At 39.1% G+C, this 18,983-nt stretch overlaps 1 protein-coding gene across 3 annotated transcripts in view; it reads left to right on the top strand.

Moving 5' to 3' along the window:
* The window catches only part of POU2F1 (POU class 2 homeobox 1), a 175,134-nt gene that overhangs the window by 122,691 nt on the left and 33,460 nt on the right, over nt 1-18,983 (top strand). For all 3 annotated transcript variants that reach the window (XM_044266996.1, XM_044266995.1, XM_044266997.1), the window contains exons 3-5: nt 9,906-10,006; nt 15,016-15,069; nt 16,899-17,018. In XM_044266996.1, the coding sequence (XP_044122931.1) occupies nt 9,906-10,006; nt 15,016-15,069; nt 16,899-17,018 (275 nt within the window). The remainder of the gene's footprint in view (nt 1-9,905; nt 10,007-15,015; nt 15,070-16,898; nt 17,019-18,983) is intronic.

Raw genomic sequence — 18,983 nt, 5'->3', positions numbered from 1 at the left:
AGCAATTTTAAAATGAATTTCGTGTGCTGTAACCTTATTAAATTCTTATTTTAAAAATTAACATATAATGTATTATTGGTTTCAGAGGTCCAGGTCTGTGATTCATCAGTCTCATATAATACTCACTGCTCATTACATCACATGCCCTCGTTAGTGTCTATCACCCAGTTACCCCATCCCTCCATCCCCCTCCCCTTCTGCAACTCTCAGCTTGTTTCCTATGATGAAGAGTCTCTTACAATATATCTCCTTCTCTGATTTCATCTTATTTTATTTTTCCTCTCTTCCCCGTGATCCTCTGTTTTGTTTTTTAAATTCCATACATCAGTGAACTCATATGATAATTGTCTTTCTCTGATTGACTTATTTCCCTTAACATAATATCCTCTAGTTCCATCCGCATCACTGCAAATGGTAAGATTTCATTTTTTGATGGCTGCATAATATTCCATTGTATTTATATACCACATCGTTTTTATCCATTGATCTGTTGATGGACATCTGGACATAGAATCTTTGGCTATAAACATTGACTTTCAGAGGAATCTCCACACTGTTTTCCAGAATGGCTGCACCATCTTCCATTCCCACCAACAATATAGGAGGGTTACCCTTTCTCTGCATCTTTGCCAGCATCTGTCCTTTCCTGACTTGTTAATTTTAACCATTCTGACTGGTGTGAGATGTGGTATCTCACTGTGATTTTGATTTGTATTTCCCTGATGCCGAGTGATGTTGAGCATTTTTTCATGTGTCTGCTGGCCATCTGGATGTCTTCTTCACAGAAATGTCTTCATATCTTTTGCCCATTTCTTTTTTTTTTTTTATTTAAAGATTTTTATTTCTTTATTTGACAGAGAGAGATCACAAGTAGGCAGAGAGGCAGGCAGAGAGAGAGAGAGAGAGAGGAGGAAGCAGGCCCCCTGCTGAGCAGAGAGCCCGATGCGGGACTCGATCCCAGGACCCCGAGATCATGACCTGAGCCGAAGGCAGCGGCTTAACCCACTGAGCCACCCAGGCGCCCCCATTTCTTGATTGGATTATTTTTTCTTTGCATGTTGAGTTTGACAAATTATTTATAGATTTTGGATACTTGCTCTTTATATGATATGTCATTTGCAAATATCTTCTCCCATTCTGTAGGTTGTCTTTTTTTGTTTTTCGACTGTTTCCTTTGCTGTGCAAAAGCTTTTGATCTTGATAAAGTCCCATTAGTTCATTTTTCCTTTGTTTCCCTTGCGTTTGGAGACATGTCTAGCAAGAAGTTGCTGCGACCAGGGTTGACGAGGTTGCTGCCTGTGTTCTCCTCTAGGATTTTGTTGGATTCCTGTTTTACATTGAGGTCTTTCATCCATTTTGAGTCTGTTTTTGTGTGTGGTATAAGGAAATGGTCCAGTTTCCTTCTGCATGTAGCTGTCCAGTTTTCCCAACACCATTTGTTGAAGAGACCGTCCTTTTTCCATTGGACATTCTTTCCTGCTTTGTTGAAGATTCGTTGACCGTAGAGTTGAGGGTCTATTTCTGGGCTCTCTGTTCTGTTCCATTGATCTTTTTGTCTGTTTTTGTGCCCGTACCATACTGAAGTGTTGATGACAGCTTTGTAATAGAGCTTAAAGTTCATAATTGTGATGCCACCAGTTTCAGTTTTTCTTTTCCAACATTCCTTTGGCTATCCAGGGTCTTTTCTGGTTCCATACAAATTTTAGGATTGTTCATTCCAGCTCTGTGAAATATGATGATGGTATTTTGATAGAGATTGTATTGAATGCATAGATTGCTGTAGGTAGCATAGCCATTTTAACAATATTTGTTCTTCTAATCCTTGAGCCTGGAATGTTTTTCCATTTCTTTGTGTCTTCCTCAATTTCTTTTGTAAGTGTTCTATACCTTTGAGAGTATAGATCCTTAGCTCTTTGGTTAGGTTATTCCTAGGTATCTTACATTTTTTGGTGTAATTGAAGTGGGATTGATTCCTTAATTTCTGTTTCTTCTGTCTCATTGTCAGTGTCTAGAAATGCAACGGATTTCTACGCATTGATTTTATATCCTGCCACTTTGCTGAATTCCTGTAGGAGTTTTAGCAATTTTGGGGTGAAGTCTTTTTTTTTTTTTTTTTTTAAAGACTTATTTATTTGTCTCAAAGAGTGAGGGAGAGAGAGTACAAACAGGTGGAGGGATAGGCAGAGGGAGAAGCAGTCTCCCCACAGAGCAATGGAGTTTGCAGGACTCAATCCCAAGACCCTGGGATCGTGACCTGAGCCTAAGGCAGACACTTAACTGACCAAGCCATCCAGGAGTCCTTGGGGTGGAGTCTTTTGGCTTTTCCACAGACTATTGTGTCATCTGCAAAGAGCAAAAGTTTGACTTCTTTGCCAATTTGCCAATTCTGATGCCTTTTGTTTCTTTTTGTTGTCTGTTTGCTGAGACTAGGACTTCTAGTACTGTGTTGAATAGCAGTGGTGATAGTGGACATCCCTGCTGTGTACCTGACCTTAGGGGGAAAGCTCTCAATTTCCCCCCATTGAGAATGATCTTCTCTGTGGGCTTTTTGTAGATGGCTTTTATCATATTGAGGTATGTTCCATCTATCCCTTCACTGAAGAGTTTCAGTCAAGAAAGATGCTATACTTTAAATGCTTTTTCTGCATTTTTTTCTATTGAAAATAGAAAGAAATCCTTTCTATTGAGAGGATCATACGGTTCTTGTCCTTTCTTTTATTTATGTATTATATCACATTGATTGATTTGTGAACGTTGAACCAACTTTGCAGCTCAGGAATAAATCCCACTAGGTTGTGGTGAATAATCCTTTTAATGTACCGTTGGGTCCCATTGGCTGAGTATTTTGGTGATAATTTTGGCATCCATGTTCATCAGGGATATTGGTCTGTAATTCTTTTGGTGGGGGTCTTTGGTTTTGGGATCAAGTAATGCTGGCCACAGAAGAAATTTGGAAGTTTTCCTTCCATTTCTCTATTTGAAAGAGCTTCATAAGAATTGTTAGTAATTTTTCTTTAAATGTTTGGTAGAATTCCCCTCGGAAGCTGTCTGGCCCTGGGCTTTTGTTTGTTTGTAGATTTTTTATTACTGTTTCTATTTCCATGCTGGTTATGGCTCTGTTCGGGTTTTCTGTTTATCCCTGGTTCTGTTTTGGTAGTTTATACATCTCTAGGAATGCATCCATTTCTTCATATTGTCTGATTTGCTGGCATATAGTTGCTCATAATATCTTTGTTCTTTTAATTGTTTGTATTTCTTCAGTGTTGGTTGTGATCTCTCTTCTTTCATTCATGATTTTATTTATTTGGGTCCTTTCTCTTTTCTTTCTGATAAATCTGGCCAGGGCTTTATCAGTCTTATTAATAATTCAAATAAAAAGCCCCTAGTTTCTACTATTCTTCTGGTTTCTGTGTCATTGATTTTTGCTCTAATCTTTAGGATTTCTCTTCTCCTGCTGGGTTTCTCTTCTCCTTTACTGTTCTTTCTCCAGCTCCTTTAGGTATAGGGTTAGGTTGTGTACTTAAGACCTTTTCTTGTTTCTTGAAAAAGGCTTGTATTCCTATATACTTCCCTCTTCGGACCACCTTTGCTACACTGCAAAGATTTTGAGCAGTTGTGTTTTCATTTTCATTTCTTTCCATGAATTTTTTAAATTCTTCTTTAATTTCCTGGTGATCTATTCATTCTTTAGTAGGATGCTCTTTAGCCTCCATGTATTTGAATTCTTTCCAAATTTCCTCTTGTGATTGAGTTCCAGTTTGAAATTATTGTGGTCTGAAAGTATGCGGGGAATGATCCCAGTCTTTTGATATTGGTTGAGACCTGATTTGTGACCCAGGATGTGATCTACTCTGGAGAATGTTCCATGTGCATTGGAGAAGAATATGTATTATGTTGCTTTAGGATATAAGATTCTGAGTGTATCTGTGAAGTCTATTTTGTCCAGTATGTCATTCAAAGCCCTTATTACCCTGTTGACCTTCTGCTTAGATGATCTTTCCATTGCAGTGAGGGGGTTATTAAAGTCCCCTACTATTAATTGTATTATTATCAATGTGTTTCTTTAATTTTGTTATTAATTGACTTATATAATTAGCTGCTCCCATGTTAGGGGCATAAATATGTATAATTGTTAGAACTTCCTGTTGAATGGGTCCTTTAATTGCATAGTGTCCTTCTTCATCTCTTATTATAGTACTTGGTTTAAAATCTAAGTTTTCTGTTATAGGAATTGCTACCCCAGCTTTTTTTTGAGGTCCATTAGCACTCCATTAGCATGATAAATGGTTTTCCACGCCCTCACTTTAAATCAGGAGGTGTCTTTGGGTCTAAAATGAGTCTCTTGCAGACAACATATGGATGGGTCTTGCTTTTTTTATCCAATCTGATACCCTCTGTCTTTTGATTGGGGCATTTAGCCCATTTACATTCAGAGTAACTAATGAAAGATACAAATTTAGTTCCATTGTATTCTTGTAAAGAGACTGTTACTTTATATTGTCTCTGTTCCTTTCTGGTGTACGGTACTTGTGGGCTCTCTCTTTGCTTAGAGGATCCTTTTAATATTTCTTGTAGGGCTGGTTTGGTGTTCACAAATTCTTTTAGTTTCTGTTTTTCCTGGAAACTTCTTGCCACTCCTGTTTTGAATGACATCCAAGCTGGGTAAAGTATTCTTGTCTGCATATTTTTCTCAGGTAGAGCCCTGAATATATCATGCCAGTCCTTTCTGGCTGCCAGGTGTCTGCAGATCGGTCTGCTGCAAACGTAATGTTTCTACCCTTGTAGGTTGCAGATCTCTTGTCCCAAACTGCCTTTGTGATTTTCCCTTTGTCTCTGAGATTTGTAAGTTTCACTGTTCTATGTAGGAGTGTTGACCTATTTTTATTGATTTGGGGAGGGATTTCTTTTCTCCTGGATTTTGATTCCTGTTTCCTTACCCAGATTAGGGATGTTCTCTGCTATAATTTGCTCCAGTATCCTTCTGCTTCTCTCTCTTTCTCCTTCCTTTTCTTCTGGAATCCCAATTATTCTAATATTATTTAACTGCATGGTATCACTTATCTCTCAAATTCTCCCCTTGTGGTTTAGTGAGTTGTTTATCTCTCTTTTTCTCAGCTTCTTTATTCTCTGTCATTTTGTTGCCTATTTCACCAATTCTCTCTTCTGCCTCAGTAATCCTAACAGAGCCTCCATTTTTTATTGCATTTCATTAATAGCCTTTTTGATTTCAAAAATTAGATTTTAGTTCTTTTATTTCTCTAGAAAGGGACTCTCTAGTGTCTTCTATGCTTTTTTCAAGCTCAGCTATTATCTTTATAATCGTTATTCTGAATTCTAGCTCTAACATCTTATGTCCATACTGATTAGATCCCCTTATTAAACTCTCTTATTCTAGAAATAGATCATTAGATTTCTCAGGATATTCTATATACATTATAAAAATCATCTGGAAAGAAAGTTTTGTTTCTTTTTGCAGTTGGTGTATTTTCTTTTCTTACCTTGTTTGTTGCCTGAGGCTTTCAGTAGCTGGCACACTTATCTTGTTCTTTTTTTTTTTTTTTTTAAGATTTTATTTATTTATTTGACAGAGAGAGATCACAAGTAGGCAGAGAGGCAGGCAGAGAGAAAGGAAGGGAAGCAGGCCCCCTGCTGAGCAGAGAGCCCAATGCGGGACTCGATCCCAGGACCCTGAGATCATGACCTGAGCCAAAGGCAGGGGCTTAACCCACTGAGCTACCCAGGCGCCCTCTTGTTCTTAATATTAACGGGAATGCTTTTAATGTTAATTTTTATCAAGTTAAGGAAATTTATTTCTGTTCCTATGCGTAGAATTTATGTCATAGGTGGATATTGAATTTTATCTAAGGATTTTCTTTAATCTTTTGAGTCAATTAAATGATTTTTCCCCTTTAATTAATGTGATGAATCACATTGGTTTTTTTAACCCTTAAACTCCAAATATTTTATCTTATTAGCTTATTTTTGCTAATACTATTTAGGATTTTTTATGTTTGTTTGTGAGTAAAACTGACATGTATTTTTGTTTGTTTTGTTTTCTTTACTCATCTTCTTTAGGTTTCGGTAGTGAGGTTATGCTGACCTCACAAAATGACCTTAGAAATTGTTTCCCTTTTTTCCCCATACTCTGGAAAAGTTACTTAAGATTAGAATTATTTGTCCCTTTGATTTCTGGAAGCAAGCAGAGTAAAATTGTTGAGGTTTTCATTTTTCCTTTTGGGAAGATTTTTACCTACATATTACATTTCTTCAAATGCTGTAGGACCCTTGGCATTTCCTATTTCTTCTTCAGTCGGTCTTGGTAAGTTATTTTTTCTAGTGAGTAACCTCCATTTCTCAGTTTTAATTTTATTGGTGTATATTTTATTGGTTCATGATATTCTGTTTTTAGCAGCATTTTTTATTATGTTTACAGCATTTGTTTTATTATGTCCTTCTTTCTGTTATCCTTAAATTATTTGCTCCTTCCCTTTTACTTTTTTCTTCAATCTTACCAGAAGTTTGTAAGCTATATGATTCTTTTGAAAGAACCAAGTTGGTGTTTCTGTTATGTGTTTTTTTCCCTATTTCATTAAGTTTTGGCCTTTCTTTTATAACTGCCTTTCATTTAGACTATCTGGATTAATTTCTAGTTCAGTATTTGATCCTGTTCTGTACCATTTGACAGTAGTAAACTACCCCATCCTTGTAGGATTCTTTTATCTGGCTCCTGAAGCACACTAGTCCTGGAGGATTTTTTAAATTTTTTTTTCTCCCTGTTTTCTCACTGCTTCCTCTCTGGTTCTTTGTCTCTACATTTTCTAATGTAGGTGCTCTCTTATATTCAGGCTTCTTCTCTCTGTATCCACTCTTATTTGATTGGCATTTTTACTCCAGATTACAACTATCACTTCTCTGTGAGTAATCACACAGAATCAGGGGACCCTGTCCTTATTTTGGCTCTTCCACTAAGTATCTATGACATTTTGAACAGTTCACTTAAGATTCCTTAATCTGGGGGCGCCTGGGTGGCTCAGTGGATTAAGCCGCTGCCTTCAGCTCAGGTCATGATCTCAGTGTCCTGGGATCAAGCCCTGTATCAGGCTCTTTGCTCAGCGGGAATCCTGCTTCTCTCTCTCTCTCTGCCTGAATCTCTGCCTACTTGTGATCTCTCTCTCTGTCAAATAAATAAATAAAATCTAAAAAAAAAAAAAAAAAAAAGATTCCTTAATCTGTCACCAATAAAATAAGAAGGTTGGATTCAAGATCTCTGAAGTCTGCCTCAGTAACACTGTTCTTGTGGCAATCTTATAGAATCTTTAGCTTTGGACTTTGTCATTTCTAAATGCCTTCTGGATCACTTTTCTTACATGTTTTGGGGTTTCTCAAATTCTGTATGTGCTATTTTAATCTTCTTACATCGTTCACCTTCTCTCCCAACCTGTTAATTCCCCCTTTTCTTTATTTGGATGTTCTATTTTCTCTGACACGCATTTGGTTTTGGCTCCCACCATAATTGTCTCCCTGTACTGTCTTCAAATTATGTTAAATGTGTGTGTATGTATGGGTGTCTGTCTGTCTGTTCCCCTCTCTTTTCCTTTTAGCCCAATTTAGGTCTTTATGATTTACAAGAATGATTTCTATGTGATATCTACTTTCTTCCATCCCTTACCTCCTCGTGGAGGCTCAGAATTTTACTGAGAAAACAAAACAAAAAAAAACCTTCTTTTGCATCTTGAATCTCTGTTTATCTGAACTGTTGTCTAGGAATGTTCTTGTACTTCACTAGCTTTGGGTGTCCTGCCTTTATGTGTCCTCTGAGCTGGTAGAGCCAGGATACTTAAATAGCATTAGCTGTAGGCCACTGCCGTAGGCTCTGTACCAGAGGTAGAAATTAGGCAGTCTTTTCTTATAGTGCTTTGTGATTTACAAGGGGTATATCATTTTTGCGGTGACTTGATAGTGGAACCAGTGTGTAGAAGTTTCATGGTCTCCATGAGAGTGAAATTTTTGGTTCTGGAAGAGTTCCTATATTGGTGATGTTTTAATCTTTGGGTGCTTGTCTCCGTTTTTCAAAACCTTGTCTTCTTTTAGCCTTGTGGATTTGTGTAATATATATGGAGCATAATTCTCTAAGGGTGAACAATCTTAAAATCAACCTCAGTAATGATTTTCTGCATAGGAATAGAGACAGCAGCTAATGACCGAATGTGTAACTTTAAAATAATTAAATTTCTGCATGTGGCCAATGAAAGTGAACCTTTGTATGTCTAGATGATTCTTTTGTTTTCTGCTTACGGGAAGCCAGGGAAAAAAATACAAAAGAACAACCATTATGAGGTTTTAAGGAGGGGATATGTATAGACACTCCTTTTATAATTATCTCAAGGAAACCTTAAATAGTTCCTTGGAGTCATGTGATCTGCCTCATTATTGTTATTAAAGTGATACATTTGCCAGATGTTAGTTCGGATATATAATGGCAGAAGTGGGTAGCCATTTAGAAATACTGCTTAAGGGCGCCTGGGTGGCTCAGTGGGTAAAGCCTCTGCCTTCGGCTCAGGTCATGATCTCAAGGTCCTGGGATCCGAGTCCTGCATCAGGCTCTCTGCTCATCAGGGAGCCTGCTTCCCTCTCTCTCTCTCTCTCTCTCTCTCTCTGTCTGCCTCTCCGTCTACTTGTAATTTCTCTCTGTCAAAAAATAAATAAAATCTTTAAAATAAAAAAATTAAAAAAAAATAAAAAAAAGAAATACTGCTTAAGGTTCTGGCTTATCCTGTCCTGACCAGCGTTCTCCTTGTGTGCACACACTGGAGTGAGGACGGGAAAGGAGGTTGTCTGAGTGGTCAGAAGCGGAAGTTCAGGGCCACATTTGTGAGCCTTAGTGATTCTTGCAGGTTCCTGTGGTCTGTTACATTTTATTGCATACATGGAGTTTTGGTAATTTCTAAATTATATCTGGATATTATAGTTTGAAAACAATGTATTATATCCTTAATAAATATTTCTGAACATTCGGATGGTATGTCTTTCCATAGATTAGTCCTATCCTATCATCAGACTGCAGCATAAGTGGTTAAAATGCACAGGCATAACATTTGGAAGATTATAATTATAGCAGGGTTCTTGCTAATTACAGCAATCTATACTTTAGGATTGAAGAAATCAGTAAAACTATTTTGTTTATCATGTAAATTTGCTGTTTTTGCCATCAGATTATCATGTATTAAAAATGTAAGTTAAGAATAAATCACCTTGGGGTGCCTGGGTGGGTCAGTGGGTTAAGCCTCTGCCTTTGGCTCAGGTCATGATCTCAGGGTCCTGGGATCGAGCCTTGAATCAGGCTCTCTGCTCAGCAGGGAGCCTCTTCTCCCCCCCACCCCCACCTGCCTCTCTGCCTACTTGTGATCTCTGTCAAACAAACAAACAAATAAATAAATAAATAAGAATCAGTCATCTTGCAGAGTCCCCAGTGAATTTATTCTGCCCATGCCAAATATTGAGAATGGGGAGACCAGAAGAGCGCGTCAATCCCTCCTTGGAAGTCTGTCTGTACCATTCTTTACAACAGTAGTAGTGATGGTAATCTCTTCCTTAAGGCCTGAGTGCCATGCTTATTGTGACCCCAGTCCCTGCATCGCTTCTGAATTCTGTAACACCATCTTACGATTAGAATTCAGTATTTATATATTTGTTTCTGTTTCTTAAGCTTTCTGTTCATTTACTTGTCCCACAGTCCTCCCTTCAGAAGAGAAAACCTTGTGCTGTAAATCCCTTCTCGTCCCTGGGGGTACTTAGGAAAGTGCTTCTACAAAATAGTATGCCTGATCAATGCTTGTGACTAAAGTCTAGTGCTTGTTTCAGTTGAGTTTGTTTTTAACAGTTACGTGCTTTTGCTTGCTTTCTAGGCACACAAACCAATGGTCTGGACTTTCAGAAGCAGCCTGTGCCCGTTGGAGGAGCCATCTCAACAGCCCAGGCCCAGGCTTTCCTTGGACATCTCCATCAGGTAGAATGCTCTCTGCTCAACCATAAGGGAAAGTGAAAACCGGAGGCATGGAATGTGAAGGCCTGGGGTAGTCATTTCAGTGTGGGGGACTTTTTAAATTGATTAAAGCCTGGTGCTAATCACATCTGATTGTGTCCTTTTGAGTGGTTAGTCTGGAATTGTAGTTTGACTGTATTGTTATTGACTTCACAGCTTTGTGGGGGAAAAAAAAATTCTTTGTTATGAATGGAATGTTCATAACAACTGAGTTACTGTTTTTATCACTGTGGGTCTGTGGCTCACTGAAGGTAGTAAATTACAGAGTCATCCAGAAGGACGTGGCCACCATTGCCCAAGACCTGTGTAAGGCTCTCTGCTCAGAATATGTCTTCATAAATTGTGTCTTCGTATGTCTTCTGAGCTCTTAATTATGTCTTTAGACTACCTCAACTTTTTTTTGTAAAGAATTCTTATATATTTGACACAGAGAGAGAGAGCACAAGCAGGGAGAGGGAGAGGGAGAAGCAGACTCCCTGCTGAGCCGGGAGCCAGATGAGGGGCTGGATCCCGGGACCCCGGGAACGCGACTGCAGCTGAAGGCAGCCCCCCACCAACTGAGCCCCTCGGGCGCCCCTCCCTGAATGTTATATAAAAGAAGCTCCTGCACTTGAAACAGGTGCAATTTTAGAAAGGTCCTCAAAAGCCCATTTATTCACAAATTCAAGGGGATGGTGTGCAGGAGGCAGTTAGCACCTTCTGTTGGAGTGAGGGCCTGGCTGACACAGTTCTGCTCAGGTGCATAGCTTTGTTTGTGTTTCCCAAAGTAGAGAAACTTCTGTATGGAACTTTTAGATAAAATATTAAGATGTATTAGCATCTAAAATAATTTAAGAATATATTATAGAAAACCAAAAATGTTATCTTCATTTCAGTTCTTTCTTCTGAAAACATTTGTAGGGGAGCTCGGGTGGCTCATTTGGTCTAGTGTCTGCCTTCGGCTCAGGTCATGGTCTCAGGGTCCTGGGATCGAGCCCCGCATCAGGCTCTCTGCACAGTGCGGAGCCTGCTTCCCCTTCTCCCTCTGGGCACTCTCTCCCCCTGTCTCAAATAAATAATCTTCAAAAAATAAAAGTAAAAAAGTAAAAACATTTGTAGCTTCCAACAAGTTTTCTGGTTTCTTAGAGGAATAAAATTTTTGGTAGTCAATGTCTATGGTGCATATTAAGCCTCTGTCTGGCTTAAATTTGTGATGGTCATAATGTATTCAAAAGTCCCCAAAGAGGGCGCCTGGGTGGCTCAGTGGGTTAAGCCGCTCCCTTCGGCTCAGGTCATGATCCAGGGTCCTGGGATCGAGTCCCGCATCGGGCTTTCTGCTCAGCAGGGAGCCTGCTTCCCTCTCTCTCTCTCTGCCTGCCTCTCTGCCTCCTTGTGATTTCTCTTTGTCAAATAAATAAATAAAATCTTTAAAAAAAAATAAATAAAGTCCCCAAAGATACAAGATGATATGCAGTCTTTTCTTCACTGGATCCAAATTCTAAGAAGAGAGCAACTCTTACATCAGCTCCAAGGCCTCCAGCTACTGATTACCAAAATCACTGAATCTTCAATATGCCCCAAACCAAAGGACTTCAAACCAAAGAATTTGATAGGAAATCTTGACATCACTGACTTCTCCAGCAAGATGTCAGTCCCCTCAGAATTGCTCACCGTCTGATTAGAGACATAATTAGCGTAAGTGTGACACTTACCTTCTGTTTCTAGCCCTCTTATTGACCAGGTTCACACTCTGACCTTTTCCTTACCATAATTACAAATGTGTGTACACGTATACAAAGTAGATGACTTTAGTTCTATTATCCCGTGAGTTCCATGAAGATGGGCACTTTTTCTCATTTATCTTTATCCCAGCATTTTCCAGAGAGCCCAAAATATAATAGATGTTCAGTAATTATTTACTGAATAAGTGAATGGTAAGGTTGTATACGAATAGAGAGGTAGAAATAATTAGTTCAACCTGTACAATCTAAGACATTAATCAGAGAGGATGACCTTTGAGCTACAATTTGAAGGATGTTGGGAGTTAGCTAAATTAAGTGGCGAAAGGATGCACTCACTCTTTTTTCAACTTTCTATTTTGAAAATTTTCAAATCTGTAGAAAAGTTATAACTATAGAACGGTTTTCAACCAAAAGCCCTTCACCTGGAATCACCAACAATTACTGTTCTAATCTTTGCTGTGTGTGTGTGTGTGTACAAACACATATAAAAAATGTGTATATATATATATATATATTTTTTTTTTTTTGAATCAAGTTGCAGGCGCTGTGACCTTCTACTTCTAAATACTTCATCACATTTTTCCTATAAACAGTATTTTGTTATACAACTATAATATAAATTTCAAATTCCAGAAATTTAACATCAATGAAATTTGTTATCTAATGTTCAGTCCATATGTAAGTGTTCTCTGATCTGCAGTCCGGTCCACACCTTGCATTCGGGTTTCCTGTCTGTTTGGCTTCCTCATTCTGTAAGAATTTCTCAGTTCTGTCTTCATCTTTCATGAGGTTGACATTTTTAAAGAGTAGATACCAGCTGTTTTAGAGAAGACCCCCTCAATTTGGGTTTGTTTAATTTTTCCCTCGTGATTGGATCCAGGTTTTTGACAGGAATACATTAGGTCTGTGGTATCACATTGTCCCATTCCTGTGATAGAAAATTTGATCATTCGATTCAGGTAGTCCACTCAGCAAATAATCCGTGAGGGGGTACTTGAAGACCTGGAACTCTCCTGTTCCTCAGCTGACTTCTGCCCAGAAACAGCATGATTTAAATAAAATCCCACAGAAACTTTATTTCCTTTAAATCTGTGTACCCAAAACTCTTTCCTCTGGCTCTCTGGCTGAATTCTTAGCCTTTGGGTCTTAAACATATTATCTTTTCAGATAATCCTCCCTTGACTACACTGCGACTAGAATATGTTCTCCGTAAGTGTCCGGGTTTGCTTCTGAGCGCTCTCAGGTCCTGGCAGGATATTAGTTGTACAGAAAGGGCGTCTCTCATCATTTTCACTCGGAACTCTGTCTTGAGCTCATATTAACACTTGTATTTACGTCAGGAAACTTTGATGCCATGTGATGATCCAAAACGGAACTTACTGGCTTCCCTGGCAATGACGTCACCTTTTTTTCAGTCTCTCAGATTTGAGCCCTGGAATAACTCATAACTTTTTTATCTATATCCGTTTAGTTGCCAGGATCCTGCGTAGCACCTTGCAGTGCCTCTTGCCTTAACTGCTTTTCCTGCTGACTGCTGCTGTTCTCCTTTAGGCTTCCACTTACTCTACCCTAGTTTATCTTCTTTTCTTCTAACATAGTGTTTTTGTTTTCAAGACATTGACTTTTTTTTTTTTTAAGGATTTTATTTATTTATTTGACACACAGAGAGATCACAAGTAGGCAGAGAGGCAGGCAGAGAGAGAGAGGGAAGCAGGCTCTCCGCTGAGCAGAGAGCCCGATGCAGGGCTCGATCCCAGGACCCTGAGATCATGACCTGAGCCGAAGGGAGCGGCTTAACCCACTGAGCCACCCAGGCGCCCCGACACTGACATTTTTTTTTTTTTTTTAAAGATTTTATTTATTTATTTGTCAGAGAGAGGGAGAGAGAGCGAGCACAGGCAGACAGAGAGGCAGGCAGAGGCAGAGGGAGAAGCAGACTCCCTGCGGAGCAAGGAGCCTGATGTGGGACTCGATCCCAGGACGCTGAGATCATGACCTGAGCCGAAGGCAGCTGCTTAACCAACTGAGCCACCCAGGCGTCCCGACACTGACATTTTTGAAGACTGTTGCTCAGTCGTATGGTACTTACATACGACGTATGTAATGCTGTGTTCTTAGTGGATCATACCAGAAGGCACATGTGTCATCGCTGGGGATTTTGTCTTTTGTAATTAGTTGAGAGCTATGAAGAGATACGGAGAATGTGTGACTGTCACGTTAATCCTCCGGTTTCACCCACTAGAGCGTCCATGGGTGACACTTGCCAGAACAGTTCTCACCGACATGGTTGTCAAATAATGATCCTTATTCTAATGAAAATCATGGTTTTAACTTTCTGGATGCATGAAATGTATTAAATAAATACTATGACACTTTCATGTGTGGTTTATAGGACAGATTCTCTATTTCAGCCAGCACTCTTGAGTTATGACTATAAATGTTTTAAGGACTTGACTGTGTATGTATATATAAGGTTTTTACTCTGGCATGTACATGAAAATTTTGAAATTAGAATGAGTAGATAATTCTGGTTGTTTATAATGACGACAGTGATGTATTGAGTAGCTTGTTCTCACGTGTTCTTTAATACGGAAGATGAGTTGGGTTTTTAGGATCTCGGTATCCGTGGGTACAAACAGGATGGCACACGAGGAATGCCTTAGACAAGTACGGCATGCCTGCTGGCGCTAGTTCAGAAAACTCGTCTTCTAGACTTTAGAAAAGAAATGTTAGATGTGTTTTTGGTGACTATCATAACACAATAAAAATTTTATTTATTTTTTTATTTTTTTTTTAAAGATTTTATTTATTTATTTGACAGAGAGAAATCACAAGTAGATGGAGAGGCAGGCAGAGAGAGAGAGGGAAGCAGGCTCCCTGCTGAGCAGAGAGCCCGATGTGGGACTCGATCCCAGGACCCTGAGATCATGACCTGAGCCGAAGGCAGCGGCTTAACCCACTGAGCCACCCAGGCGCCCCAACACAATAAAAATTTTAAAAGAAAGAATGAAGGTTAAAGCTGTTGGCAAAAGAAAAAGAAAGAAAGAAGTAGAGAGAAATGTTAACATAATTTTCTGGTGGGAGCTTTTCCATAAAGTTTTAACCCTGTAAGATAGACCTCTTTGTGTTCTCAGTTCTAACTCAGTGACATACACTTAGTAGGGATTCTTGAAATACTTGTCGATGTCGACTTACAGTGATGCAATATCCATAGTACTAGACTAGAACTTCACCTGATTATTGTACTTGTAGGTCCAGCTCGCTGGAACAAGTTTACAGGCTGCTGCTCAGTCTTTAAATGTACAGGTAAGCTGGGTCAGGGGATTATGGATCAGTTTTACACTTTTTTAGCATACTTTTTAGATTTTTTATAATGAGCATGCAATAATATAATTAGGAAATATTTAGAAGTATTACCTTTCTTCATTGCCTAATGTCATTAAGATCCAAATAATGATAATCACTGACATTGATGAAAATTCAGTTCGTATTATGCTACCATGCATGACAAAAGGTGAACAGGAAAAGTGTACTTTCAGAGTACACTTTTGTAAGTTTAATAACAGCTTCTCAGTTATGTAGTGATAAACATAACTGAACACAAAGCCACATAGTGTCTTAATGCCCTTTTGTTTCCAGATGTCTTTCTCTTTATTTTCTAGTGTGGAGGAAAGAACACTGGGGTGAGGTACAGAGGTCTTGGGTTTGCATTCTCCCTCTGCCACTGGCTAGCTGTGTGACCTTTGGCAAGTCACTCCACCTCCTGGGGTTCCTTTTCTCTTACATCTTTTTAAGTAGGGAAGTGTAGAAGTTTGGCAGGGTTCCTCTCTGCTCTAAAATGCTGTGATTCTAAGGTTTATAACTAAACCTGTTATAGCCTTGATGGGTTTCATACAGTCAAAATTTTAAAAACCAAAGTTAAATCTGGCTACTTTGCTGATACAAACCATATGGTAAAACATGCAAAGTTCGGTTATCATGCATTACTCCATAATTCAGTTGGTCTGCTGCTTCCTTTCGTTGTAGTGTTTGGGTTACTGACAGTCAAGAGGGGAAAACCGTTTTCTAGAAGATTGATTCCGGTGTTGCTAATGACTGAAGACCTTGGGTTGAGCATTCCATGAAACCCAGTGGAATATGGACCTAGTAATACATGGAAGCGAATAGAGAAAAGAAAAGGAGATAATGTGACCTTCCTTTCTGAGGGAGAGGAGGCGGAAAATTGCCTTGGTTGCCATGGTGAACTTCCATCCCTTGGAGAGATGTTGGCAAACAGGCTGTGTCCCCAGTGCAGCATGTTTACAGTCCTGCACTGTAATTCTTTCTCAGTGACTGGCAGGATTAATCAGAGCCTTTATGTTAATTAGCCTTGCTGCGGTCCCCAAAACAGGTGGTGGGAAATATGCAAATCTATGCAGAATTTTAATGTTCTGCATAACCAGTTTTAATTACCATAAAATTTCCTCTTAGTGTCCCTTTTAGGAGTGTGTTCTCTTTCCCTCTTGACTGCAGCATTTTCCCTCTAAATTTGTATATTACTTGATGGGAGATGCTAAATTTACGTTTATTTTAAATATTAGATGGAAAGTTTTGTGGGTCAAGTAACCAGTCTCTGAGAGGATGTGTAGGGAAGTTTTAGGCTGACCACCATATACATCTCAGAATGTTGGTATGGACGGTCTGGCGTAGAGGTGGATGGAGAATGTGCTCTTCCCTTACTCCGTATTTCCAAAAATTAAGGATTTGGGTTTCTAAACAATCTGTTGATTTGTGGAGGACCCAGTTATTTTTGCTTCTTCAGAGTTGTAATTGCAGCTTGGCTACTATTGGAATAAAAAATCTACACCAAAAACTTGTAAGTGGATAATTTTTATATTTTATTTTTCTACTTTTCTAGGTTCCATATTTGATCATTTCTTTTATAGTTGGAAAACAGCAAATAATAAATTTTTTAAAGAAAAAAAGTCTAAAAACTTATTATGTTAAAATTAGGAAAATACAAAGATTGGTAAGAAGGAAAAAGAATGAAACCAGAATAGATAAATCCATGTTGTAAAAAATTCTTAAAATACAGAGTTTTTTAATCAACTATTTGAAATCTCTTCTTCCTTCCCACCATCCCCCGCCCACCTCAGTCTAAATCTAACGAAGAGTCCGGGGACTCACAGCAGCCGAGCCAGCCTTCCCAGCAGCCGTCCGTGCAGGCGGCCATCCCCCAGACCCAGCTGATGCTGGCTGGAGGACAGATAACCGGGGTGAGTCTTCACTGAGAGAATTATAATAAACTTTCATAAACTTTCTTTGTGTCAGAACTGCCATTGGCCGCTACTCGGATTAGAACTGTTTGCTATGCCTGGCACCATTTTCTTTCAGGATTTTTCTATACCGTAGGCAGCTCTGAAAAAGGCATTTGTCCCAAGTTTTCAGGGTATCTTTTCTGACTTTGGCAGATGCTCTGGATAAACTAAAGACTAATTTAAACTCGTGTTTCAGCTGCTGCTTCATCGTGTGGTGGGGTCATCCTGTAGCTGAGACCATGACATTGGTGTAGTCATAGTGATCAGTTTGGAGTTCTGCTACTGCTGCAGAACAGAAGTGAGAGAAAGCGCTAGTACCTACAAAAGAAAAACATTCTTTTTAAGATTCTGTGTAGTGTTCTCCGATGAAATCCCTGGTCTCCTATCTTGGTTCTGCAGTTTACTGTTTGGGCTGATGATCTCGTTTCTCTGCCTCAGTTTTCCTTCAGTTAAATGGAGGTGTTTCCCATGTGCAGTGCTGTCTCACAGTACTGTTCCAAAGATTAAGAGTAACAATACTTGAAAAACTTAAAGAATGGTGCTGGGCACATTACAGTCAATAAATGTCATTTACTATTATTGGTAAGAAATTGGCCTTTGTGGATATATTAAGCTTTTAACTTTTCAACTCTCTTTTCTGTAAGACACAAAATATTTTCCAGGGTTAAACACTTGTCTGTTATTTTTGTGGCTGGAAAAGCTAGGAGAATTATAAGAAAGAGTTATTTGTTATTGTTAAATTCACTTCACATCAGCCCACACAACTTTTTATTTCCTTTATTTTAGTTAAGTATGTCTTGGTAGTGGAAAGGCTCTTTTAAGAATTGTTGTGAAACTATTCTCAAAATCCCCTTAATGGAAACAAACCATAAGAGACTCTTAACTTGCTGGTGGGGTGGGGGGGGATGGAGATGGGGTAACTAGGTGATGGGTATTAAGGAGGGCACATGATGGAATGAGCACTGTTAAACGCTCATTAAATGTGACTGATGAATCACTGAGCTCTACCTCTGAAACGAATAATATACTATATGTTAATTGAATTTAAACAAAATAAAATTTAAAATAAAAATCCCCTCAGTAAAAATTAATATGTTTATATACTAGAGAAAATATTTATAAGCAAATACAGCTTGATGGGTATTTTGGATGGTTTGATTTTGATACTTACGCCTCTGGTGCGCAAGTTCTGTTGGATCCTTCTAGAAGGAGGGTTGTGCCACCAGGTAAATGCACCTAAGAGTATATCCCAAGGTGGGGCGCCTGACTGGCTTAGTCAGAAGAGCATGCGAATCTTGATCTCAGGGTCCTGAGCCCAAGCCCCATGTTGCGGGTGGAGATTACCAACAAAAAGAAAAGCATACGAAAAAGATTCTGTGGTTCCTTCTTGTTTGATGGGAACATGCCACCAAAAGGAAGGCAAAACATACTTACTACTTTGTATTTGCAGTAAGTTGCCTTATGAAAGCCAGTTTAAATCTGTTCTAAATCCATTTCTTGTTTTACTCTATGGGTTTGTTTTGAGAGACTAGTGTCCACCAGAGTCAAGGATCCCAGGTTCCTGTGGCTGGTGCTTCTGTTAAACCTGGGCTTTAGCATTCATTTGCATGTGAAGAGAGCGGCTGTCACCACCTGTTTCACTGAGATAATGTATTGGAAAGGGATGTCAAGTTGCCCAGACCCAGTGCTTTCAACAATAGAAAAGACTGGGTTAGGGAGGGGCTGTAGGGAGACTTGGAAGAGAAACAAATGGAGCTCATATTCCTCAGTCGTATCTTAGGACAGAAGGGAAATGATGGAACATGGCAGAGACTCATGCTAATGGGAAGCAGCTGGGCCTTATCAGTTCTTCCCGTGGTCAGATCCAGCATCCTTGTTCCTCATTCATCTGACTAATCACTTGCTGTTCTGTTGGGTGTAAAT

Source organism: Neovison vison, chromosome 10 (assembly GCF_020171115.1).
Source record: "Neovison vison isolate M4711 chromosome 10, ASM_NN_V1, whole genome shotgun sequence".
NCBI classification, from domain to species: Eukaryota; Metazoa; Chordata; class Mammalia; order Carnivora; family Mustelidae; genus Neogale; species Neogale vison.
Note: the sequence above shows the minus strand (reverse complement) of the source record. Positions and strands in the feature narration are given on the sequence as shown.